This window comes from Branchiostoma belcheri, unplaced genomic scaffold (genome assembly GCF_001625305.1).
Source record: "Branchiostoma belcheri isolate BF01 breed outbred unplaced genomic scaffold, Haploidv18h27 scaffold48, whole genome shotgun sequence".
NCBI lineage: Eukaryota > Metazoa > Chordata > Leptocardii > Amphioxiformes > Branchiostomatidae > Branchiostoma > Branchiostoma belcheri.
The window spans coordinates 894,742-905,465 of record NW_017804109.1 but is presented as its reverse complement, the minus strand read 5'-3'; the positions used below and the strand labels follow the sequence as shown (position 1 = coordinate 905,465).

General features: G+C 41.1%; 1 protein-coding gene across 2 annotated transcripts in view; it reads left to right on the top strand.

Annotated features, from left to right (window-relative positions):
* Nucleotides 1-9,814, top strand: part of LOC109479368 (thiamine-triphosphatase-like) — a 106,315-nt gene extending 96,501 nt beyond the window's left edge. Inside the window, exon 2 of one of the 2 annotated variants that reach the window (XM_019781323.1) lies at nucleotides 8,742-9,814. In XM_019781323.1, coding sequence (XP_019636882.1) covers nucleotides 8,742-8,854 — 113 coding nt within the window. In that variant the 3' untranslated portion in view covers nucleotides 8,855-9,814. The remainder of the gene's footprint in view (nucleotides 1-8,741) is intronic. The other variant, XM_019781324.1, reaches the window with a different exon arrangement.
* Nucleotides 9,815-10,724: the final 910 nt, after the last annotated feature.

The following is a 10,724-nucleotide window of genomic DNA, read 5'->3' as shown; positions in this document are numbered from 1 at the left end:
AGGGGGTAGGGGATCTGGAGGGGGTTAGAGCGGCGATTGAAGTGAGGGGATGTAGGGTACATCTGTAGGGGAGTTTACAGGGGGGTAGAGGATCTGTAAGGGGGTTAGAGGGGCGACTGAAGTGAGGGGATGTAGGGTACATCTTAAGGGGGTGTTACAGGGGGTAGAGGATCTGTATGGGGGTTAGAGGGAATCTGGGCACAGTAACGGCTCTCTCGAGGGTCATGCAGCAGGTGAGAGACCAGCCATAAGACCATATCTAGGTTGTGCAGAAGGTAACAGTGACACTTCGGGTCAACATGTACAGACAGTGCACAACTATAGCCTCCGTAGCAGGCTTATAGAACTGGGGGTTCGGTGGTCTTTGGCTGTTTTCTGATTAGCCTCCGTAGCAGGCTTATAGAACTGGGGGTTCGGTGGTCTTTGGCTGTTTTCTGATTAGCCTCCGTAGCAGGCTTATAGAAATGGGGGTTTGGTGGTCTTTGGCTGTTTTCTGATTAGCCCAGTTCAAAAAACGGGGGTAATTCAACCCGGCCGGCTATGTTGTCTATATGCAATCAGAAAATAGCACATAAAAGCTCCCAAAGACCCCCCAAAACCCCCAGTTTTTGGCATGCTATGGAGGCTAGCACAACTATATGCAGACCGACAGTAATTATCAAAAAACCTCTCCTCATCATTTTCACCATTTCTCATCCTGACAGTTCATTCCACCCGACGAACCCGGGGTCGTTAAAAACTCGGACCGGATTTCCGACGGCTTTTCTGTCACTTTGACGGGCGACGCGACAAATCCTGTCATCATCCCGTTGCCACGGTTACCACCGTGACCACCTCCGAAGCGTCCGTCGTCAAAAGTGTTTACGCCGTTTTCACCCCATCCACATTCATCATTTCTATTTCTCAACCCCCCACCCCCCCCCCGAAAACTCGACCGTGGTCACCTGTATTGGCCGTAAGGCCACACCAAGTAAATTTTATGGATGACGTCCTCTGGAGACCCTAAATTAATACGAGAAGAGACAAAAAAAAAAACCAGAAGGACCGATAAAAACAAGATGCCTAAATTTTATATTTATATATACAAAGGGACGACAAATGTTAGGACACAAATTGAATGAGAGAATACAGTGTAACGACCAACAAGTCTTTTATTCATCATGAAAACAGCAATAAATCAGTGGAACAGCAGTTGTCATCCTGTCCTGTTTCTTTCCTTCCATCACATCTTCCAATCTTGCGATTTGCGCCACTGTCCTGACTCTTTAGTCATTGTTACAGGAAGCAGAATTTCTTGTGTTTTTTTTCTGGGAACAGGCCAAAATCAATGTGCACGCGGACGTCATCCATAAAAATGACTTGGCGTGGTCTTAAAAAGAATCAGAAATATTTTTATTAAGCCTGTGTCCAGTTCATAATATGAGCATTATGGAATTGATTCAGAACCTGAATATTCTTTTTATTCTAAATCAGAAAAAATGAAGCGGGCAAATCCGTGAACCAACAAATTAACTTGGTGTGGCCATAAAAAGAAAAGAATTAGAAATGAAATATTTTTCATTAACTCTGTGTCCAGTTCATCAGCACCCGGCACTACGCGTGGGGAGATGCCCCAGTTCTGCTAACACGCCGAGACTGACATATTGTATCCTGATTACTGTGGACAGACACGTCGATAAGGTAGATTGGCTTGTAACGTATCTGGTGAAGGGAACAAGGAACGGTTAGGAGCTCATTTGTCGTGTTAGCTCTCAGCGTTGGTGGCAGGTTGGACACATGTATAAAGTCCCGTTTCATAGCATACCACACACAAGTGCTAAAAAGTAAAAAAAATAGTAGAAAAATAGTAGATTGGCCTGTAAATTTTATCTGGTGAAAGGAACAAGGAACGGTTAGGAGCTCATTTGTCCTGTTAGCTCTCAGCGTTGGTGGCATATTCGACACCTGTTTCATGTACATGTAGCATACCACTAGGTTGCTTACCAGCAGTGCTAAAAATGGTTTTAAAAAATGTAGAAATTGCATATTATTTCGAAAACCATCAAGAACCATTCAGAGGCTAATTTGTGCTGTTAGTTTTGCAGCGTTGGTGGCAGGTTGGACACATGTCTAGTTTCTGTTTCAGTATGTTAGGAATTCAGTGCAGTATTTTTTACTAAGGCACCAGCTCTATATCTGTTGCTGTTTTGCCACATTATGACTAAAAGATTTCAGTCTCTCCTAATCACCGATATAACTCACTTCTCTGGGTCATTCCGTGTCTAAGAACAAAGAGGAACATCAGTAAGCATGTTTTTATCTCAGTTGTACATTAAAGCTGGTAGCCTCCTTCCCCCAAGGCCTAACGCCACAGGGGTCACTTCATTTAGGCACTTAAAAAGGTGTCCATAAATGCCTTGGCTTCGGCCGTATAACTTAGGCCACAGTGGAAGAAATATTTGGGCCTGTTTCTCTTGATTATGTTGTAATTTCTGACCTGGTAGTGAATTACAGTGAACATTGTCTTCTTACTTGTAGGTTGGTCAGTAAGGCTGTAAAATAAAAATTATATGATTCTTTCAAGATATGATAATTCTACATGTAGGTACGTTTCCAGTTTCTGGCCTGACTATTTGTTTGGATATCTTTTAGTAACTGTTCCACTACATTCCGTTTTCTGTATCTGTATAGCCGGTATAACCGCCTTTCGGCGTAACACACCAGCTTCGCAGGCACGCGGCGCGGCGGCAGCTGGCTATATTACACCGATCGACTTGTTACACCTAACCCTTGAACTTCTAGCTCTAGACATTGTTTAAAGCTATCTATTGACAGTGCCCCTACTGTACTTGGTGACAGTGAGTTCCACTCTGCGATAGTTCTAGGAAAGAATGAATTCTTGAACACCTCAATCCTTGGTTGATAACTCTGGTACTTGAATGCGTGGCTATTCCTTGTTCTCTTCTGGGCTGGTATTAGGTACTTAGTAGTTGGGACATCCACCAGTTTATTAGTCATTTTTTACTTGTTTTTAACATTAGAATTAATTTTGAATGTGTGAGTGAGAATTTTGAAATTGTGTGCATGTAATAATTCATTTTGCTACATGTACATCTATATCTGTTCATCTGTTTAAAAATATCTGGTTTGTTAAGGTTTCTTATCCTTTGACTCCCCTTTGAAAATGACTTTATATATTTATGCACAAAGTTTATGTACCACTCTTAGGCTTGTAAGAACAGTATCTTTTTATTCTCTATAGCTAAGGGCTTAAAACTTGCCACATCTTTTTAATATACAGTATTAATATACCTTCTCTGTCCAGCTTTTTTTTTAACGACTCCTATCCACCTCCATCCAATAATAAATGTGACTTCTGACACGGCGCTTATGAATTTTCAAAGTCGGAGATAATCGTTGCGAACACCTGTGCCCCTCGCAAATTCCAGGTGTGGAGTGTGGCAAGAATATCGCCAAGGCACCGTCACACCGGCCCGCTCTCGGTGAAAAGAAGGCTCCTTTGATTAATTCCGCTGAACTTTGGTAGGCCTAGGAAAAAAATGTTGTGTTTTATGTTTTTTGTAGGTAAAAAATCTAGAAAGGTAACATGCATAATGTTCACCTTTGCATGCAGTCTGGTTAATTCTTACTCAAACCATGCTCAAACACATTCATTTATATGTCTTCAGACAGAAAAACCTGAAAAAATTAAAACACAACATTTTTTTCCACTGAACTTAAGGCCTAGGAAAAAAATGTTGTGTTTCCTGTTTCAGTCCTGAAAAAATTGGGGTCGGTAGGTAGGGATTTTTTAAAAGAAGGCGCCTTTCCTAGGCCTAGCCTAACCAGGTTGACCTGCTCGAAAATTTATGTCCCTTGCAGGGGTCCACACGAAAAAAGGCAGTTTTTTCTAGGGTCGGTCGGGAAACAGGAAACACAAGATTTTTTTTCCTGGGCCTGAAGTTTATTATTTCGTCAGCCTCCTTACGGCGGGATAAACGGCAGTCCCTGATGTCCAGGGGCAGCGTTTCATCTAACGAGCGCCGTTCTCTGTTTATCACTCACCTGCAGACGGCCGATCACCTTCACTTTCACCAAACAAACAACTCTCACTCATTACTGATTTCCAGTATATTACGTGGTTGTCATCGGCTATGGTCTTCAGATTGTGTTAATTTGATTCGTCTTCGTTTTTATCAGGCAAGCTGGGAACGAGGATTTGTTTTAAGAGTCCCAAGTTATGGTATAAAACATAAGAGGACAACATATCTGTGCTTTAACCAAACAAACAAACAACTCTCACTCATTACTGATTTTGAGTATATGATGTGGTTGTCATCGGCTATGGACTTCAGATGTGTTGATTTAATTCGCTTTTGTTTTTACGGGCAAGCTGGGGACCAGGATTTCTTTTAAGGGTCCCTGGTTATGGTATAAAAGACAACACATCCGTGCTTTACCCAAACAAACAACATTCACTCATTACACAGTACGTATTATGTAGTGTTTGACATTGGCTATGGACTTTAGATTGTGTTTTATTGTGCAAGCTGTGGACAAGGATTTGTTTTAAGGGTCCCAGGTTGTGGTATAAAACATAAGAGGACAAACATCCATGCTTTAACCAAACAAGATTACACAGATTTCGATTATATGGGCTGTCATTGGTTACATGGACTTGAGATTGTGTTAATTTGATATACATTTTGTAGTGGGATTTGTTTTAAGAGTCCCAAGTTATGCTGTAAAGCCTTAATGAACAGCACATCTTCGCTAGCTCTGTAAAGGTTCAACAAACAACTATCTCTTGTTACAGACTCCAAATATTATAATATAGTGTTTGTTATTGGCTATGGACATCAGATTGTCTTAATTTGTTTAGCTTAATAGGCAACCACAACGAACAACATAACCAGGCAAGAAGTTAGGTATGTTAGGTAAGTCAGGTATGATGATGACTTGTTTTATGTTCAGCTTTTAAATCCTGGTCTCTTGTGACATGAATGGTACATGTACACATTTGTAGCTAGTACATTGCAACTGTAAATACACCTTGTATATGTACAAAAGGTACATGTACATGTATCTACCTTTAGGCCATACCAATTAAAGTTGTTGGTTCTCAGACTTGATAATATAATGCTCAACTGGTCAGAAGAATATGAAAACAAAGTTGGAGGGGAAAGACTCATTGTACATTGTCACAATGTTAGGAGTCAATACAGTCAGACCCAGATTTTCCTCTAAGACTAAGTTAAGTCTTCATGTAAGTCTTTTTTTTTTCCAACAAATGTCCTTGGTCATAGGAAGTATGAAATGAATTGGTTCAGCCCAACATAAGGTTGGCTCTAGAAGAGGCTGAAGAAATGTAGCCCAGTTTGTGTGACTAAGACAAACACACGTCCCTAGAGGGGGGGTGTCCATTACAGGGCCAAGGTGAGCCCACACCTGGTCCACTTGCACACCTGCAGGCCAGGTGTATCGACACTTTCACTGCCCTGTACGTGGGTATTGGGTCACTCACCACAGTGGGTCGACAGATGTCCGTATATTTACTACTGAAGTTTTGATGTATTGGGATGGTCACGGTCACTCCCCTTGGTGGATCTACAAATATTTACATTGTTATAGATAGATGTGGTTACAGTAGTCACCAGTGTGGGTCGACAGGTGTGAGTATATTTACAACTGAAGTGTTGATGTATGTAGATGATCACTCTCCTCTGTGGATCTACATGTCTACATTTTATCATATATATAACACAGTGGTCATCACTGTGGGTAAATAGGTATTGGTACATGTACATATATTTACAGCTGAAATTTGTGAATGTATCATTGTATGTGGATGGCCATGGTCACTCACCTCTGTGGATCTACAAATGTTATACATGTAAATGTAGATACATGTAACATGTAGGTACAGGGTTAGTCTCCTCTGTGGGTTTACAGGTGTTTGTACACTGATATTATGAGTGACTTTGGGGTCTCATGGACTATTCCATTTTCAGATCAATGGAGGTGGATTTAAGAAATCTTTTCTTTTGTTTTTTGACTCTCCTTTAATTATTTTACTGAATGTGTCCCCACTAAGTTGCTTTAAACATTCAATGGCTGCTTGAAAAAAAAAACAAGATAGGGGCAAGACATCCAATGTTCTCTTTATATATACTTAATCTGTTACTTCTTTGGAAACTACAAAATCTTGTGTCACTCTAGTCAGACTTCCTTTGATATTTTATCTTATCTTGTTTCCACAATTTCTACAACCTATATTTAGTAGGAGAGATAAGTCCTTACAAATTTAAGTGTTTTAATGCTGGATGTAAAAGTTCCATACCACTTTAAGTTTAAGTTGTTTTGAGTTCTCCACAAAAGTCTTGTGTCTTACATATTCAGGTCTGTAATTTAGATTACCTTTTGTTAAACTAGTCAGACCTCATCTGATATTTTTATCTTATCTTTTATCTCCAATTTCTACAACCTATATTTAGTACATTTAAGTGTTTTAACGCTGGAATCAGCTGGATCTAAAAGTTCTGTACTTTAAGTTGTTTTGAGTTCTCCACAAAAGTCTTGTGTCTTCCATATTGAGGTCTGTAATTTAGCCCGCGCTGTGTTTCACATGTGACAGCGAGGGCGAATTATATTTCCATTTCTGTCCGATAGTCCTGACATTACCTGGGTTATGGAAGCATGGCGAATCCCTGCATCATGTTCCATTCGCCGTAATTTGATGTCAAATGAAAGCGCACAGTTGAAATCAGTGGGGAGGTAAATTGGAGAAGAACGCGTCAGACCCACAGTTATGGGAAGACTTTGGCGCGAGGGGAAACTCTCCCCAAGATTAGAGCTTGCCAGCGATATCACTGCGTCAGTTTTCTTTTTTTTCACGACCGCAAATCCTCGCATCAAAAGTCTGTTGTCGATAATTTGATGTCAAACGAAGATTGTGGCGTGAATTAGCGAGGTTGTTCGGGTGTGAGCCGTCCGCGCGGGGCCAAGACTCAGGGTCAGGCGTTTAGACAGACAAGAGTATGCAATTTGGGCAAGCGAGCGTGGCCGCCGAACTAGAACCAATTTAGGGATGATTTTGATGGGTTTTCTTTGCAAAGTGGCCGCGCAAAATGAGGCGGTACAAGGGGTCAGGGTGATCAGGGGGTTACGCAAGCCGCCGGGTCACTGCCTGGCCGACCTCCGCTCAACCGAGGCTTCGAGAAAGGTCGTTTATTAGCGGGGAAAACGCTCCGCAAAAATTCCCAGCCTGCCTCAGAATGTGCCCTCCGTTTCGGCTTTATGCGACAATTAGCGCGCTCTCCACTCACTACTTTAGAGAGAGGAGAGAGAGAGAGAGAGAATGGTTTATTTGCAGGACTCTCTGGACTTTACTTCAGTGCCCATGTGTGGCTTTGTAATGTGTTTGTTGGTGTGTCTGACTGTCTGTATACATATTGTAATGTTAATTTGTATTTGTACTTACTACACAATTGTAAAAAATCAGTGTATGTTTGTGCACTGGCTGCAAGACTGATTTTTATGAATAAACTTGAAACTTGAAACCTTTAGAAATACACTTTGAACAGTGTTTCGGGAGCGGCAAACTGTTCTCTCCAGCAGACAAACTCCCCTGGCATGTTATCTCTCTATTTGGCCGATTTCTACTCTTTCCAGCCGCCTCCTGAAGCCTGGTTGGTACTAGTGGTAGAGGCTAGCGTCCGTGTGCTAATTCCTTCACGCCGCCTGCTTTAATCCATTTGTTTTGCCCTTGTCGGAGTTTGGGAATTTGCATGTTGTTTTAAAGAGCCGGGGCCATCTGCGCGGAGATGCACCCTTTGTGGGACGTCGGTCTTTTGTCTCTCTGCCGTTGCCATGGCAACTGGTTGGAGAGGACTTTGCATGTCTGGGAATGTGGGACAATTATCTCTTTCAGACGTCTGCCCTCCCCCCTCACGGAAGAACCATGCTTTGTTTTTTTCCTTTTTTAACCCTTTCCCTGCTGCCTAATGCTATATAAGGCCACACCAATTTGATTTCTTGGTTGTCAGAGGGTCAGGACGAAAATAAAAAATGAAAACAGGCCTTTGAGGCATCCTATGATAGTTGTTGTGGGATGTCCTACTGGTAGCAACAATTGGCATTGCATTCTGTTTGTTATCAGTGAAGTTTTTGGAAAATTAACTTACATTTGTCTTTGTTGGCTAAAGTAGCCATTTGGCACCAGAGTTGTGTTGGTCACAGGGTTAGGCAGCAGGAAGAAGGTCAAAAACATTTAAAAAGCCAGTTTCATTAACCCCAATATATAATACTATTAAAGGCCATAGTATATATGTAGTTATATTTATGTTTACCGAAGGAAAACATATTGTTTTTACTCAATTTCCTCTTCTCCAAACACTAACCTCTGACCTGGCCAATGACATGATTTGTTGACGTCTGTCACCATGGTGACTGGTGTTGGGTTACATAATGTTGCAAACTTCATGGTCTGCTCTGCTCCTGTCACCATATACTAGTAGTACATGTATGTGAATATGTTTGAGTAAAAATTAACAGGGCAGACCATGTCCGAAGGTAAACATTATGCATTTGCTTTGCAGATGTTACTTCTCTAGTATCTACTTAGTTTTTATTTGTTCATTGATCTTGGGTACATAAGGATAGTAGTAAGGTTTGTTTTGGGAAGAAAAATTTTGTAATTCAGGAACTTAATTAGTCACTTCACCAATATATCACAATTTTTTCGCCATTTCTGTGTTCTCCAGGTTTCGTGAGCAAGACAAAGATTCCTGGGAAGATGAGCGCTTTCTTAAAGACATTCCGAGAGAAACACTACGACGCCTTGGTGAAGGGGGGACTCCTTACGCCCATCACATGACCACTGTCAGCCAATCAGATCGCTATCTCCGTATCCTTCCGACGAGACCTGTCAACCTTGTCAGCCGAAGGGCAGCGGAACGTCAACTCAGAGATTGGAGCTGTCAATCAAGGGATCGTTGCCTGGCAACAGAAGATGAAGAAAATTACTTGGTGTCATGGAATGACATCTCTGCAGATGATACATTTTTTTTTTGTTCTGATGGATTTGCCAAAGTTTTGCAGAGGAGGCATATAAATATGTAGATTTGGAAAGATAGTTAGAAGGAAAAGCCATCAATTAATTTCTGGAAATGGAATTGTTCTTTACAATCAGAGTGAGATTTTCTTCCGTAAAAATATGTTGTTTAGGGAAAACAGTATCAAGAAATTCCTTGAGTGCTGTGAAAAATCTCTTGAAATCTAACCACAGCCTAACATGTGTAAAGTAGTGCCTTACCTTGGTCCCTTTGAATGCTTGTGCCTGCAGTACCATTGTGATTGCTAGAGGGCTCTGCCTAACGGTTAGTTGTGTGTGCACTCAAGCATAACAACATGCAGTGTACTCCATCTATTGTATCAGCTCTCTGTCTTCCAAATGTTAATGTACAATACTGTATCTTTCTCAATCAGAACAGCAGCCACTTTGAATTGTTTTGATTGTATTTGGTCAAGTAAAGCTTTCAGTTCAGTCTAACACACTTAATTGTAAACAGGGCAGGTGACACAAAAGAGCCTTACAAAAAACACAATTCATTTATTTATCAGTAATTGGCATCTATCTAAGTTCTAGTCAGAACATTTGGCTTTGCGGACACTTTTATTATTGTTTTATCAAGTAAAACTTACAGTTATAGTCTTACACACCTCAAGTCATGATTTTAAAAAAAACAGATGTAAAAAAAAAAAACACAATTCTTTCATTTTTCAATAATTGGCATCTATCTAAGTTCCAGTGTTTTTGCTCCCAGATATTTGAGAGGCCAGCCTCTCGGTTACCTAATCCTGAATAGAGCACAAGAATCCTCTGATAATTACCCTTAAAAACAGGGTTTGCCGCTATCATTAAGGCAATTTGACAGCATTAAGTATTAATACTTCCCATGGCAGATAAATCTGCTGGCTGTTATTCCCACGCTCGGAACCCTGCAATTACTGCAGAAATCCAATTGTGCCAAATTGTGCAATTAAAAAAAATGGGAGGCCCACTTACACCTGCAATTATACATGTTTTTCTTCCCTTTTTTTTTCTTTCGTCAATTTCGGGTGAATTTTGATGATGGGTGCTACTCGCAAGGGAATCATCACGGGGGTCTTGTGATATTGTGGTATTGTATGTTTATTTCTGTAGTTAAGAGCTGCCTTTGGTCATATTGTGTGGACAATCATTCTTACCTTTTTCCCTCAATTTTGGGTGAATTTTGATGATGCGTGCTTGCAAGGGAACGTCAGGGGGGTCCTTTGACATGTTTGAACAAAAGGTATCCAACAAAAAAATCGTAGTCAAACAGTGCACCCGCGGATCTTTTGTTTCTAACCACTGCTGCCATGGCAACGGCCAAGAGTTGACCAGGGACGCGGCAGAATTGTTTTCTGCGACCGCAAACGGCCATAATTGAATTTTCCTCTTCATTTGCAAACAAAGCCCAGCTCATGAATATGGGCAGAGTCTGGGGTTTGAATGGTGGGGCAAGTGAAAAAGAAGTAAACAATAATGCAGATCACACAAAGAATTTTAAGAGATTAGTTAACGACCACGGTATATGCTTTTAATTTGGGCACACATACATGTACAGATGTGCTAGCATCCATAGCATGTCAAAAACTGGGGGTTTTGGGGGTCTTCAGGGTCCTTGGGAGCTTTTATGTGCTATTTTCTGATTGCATATAGA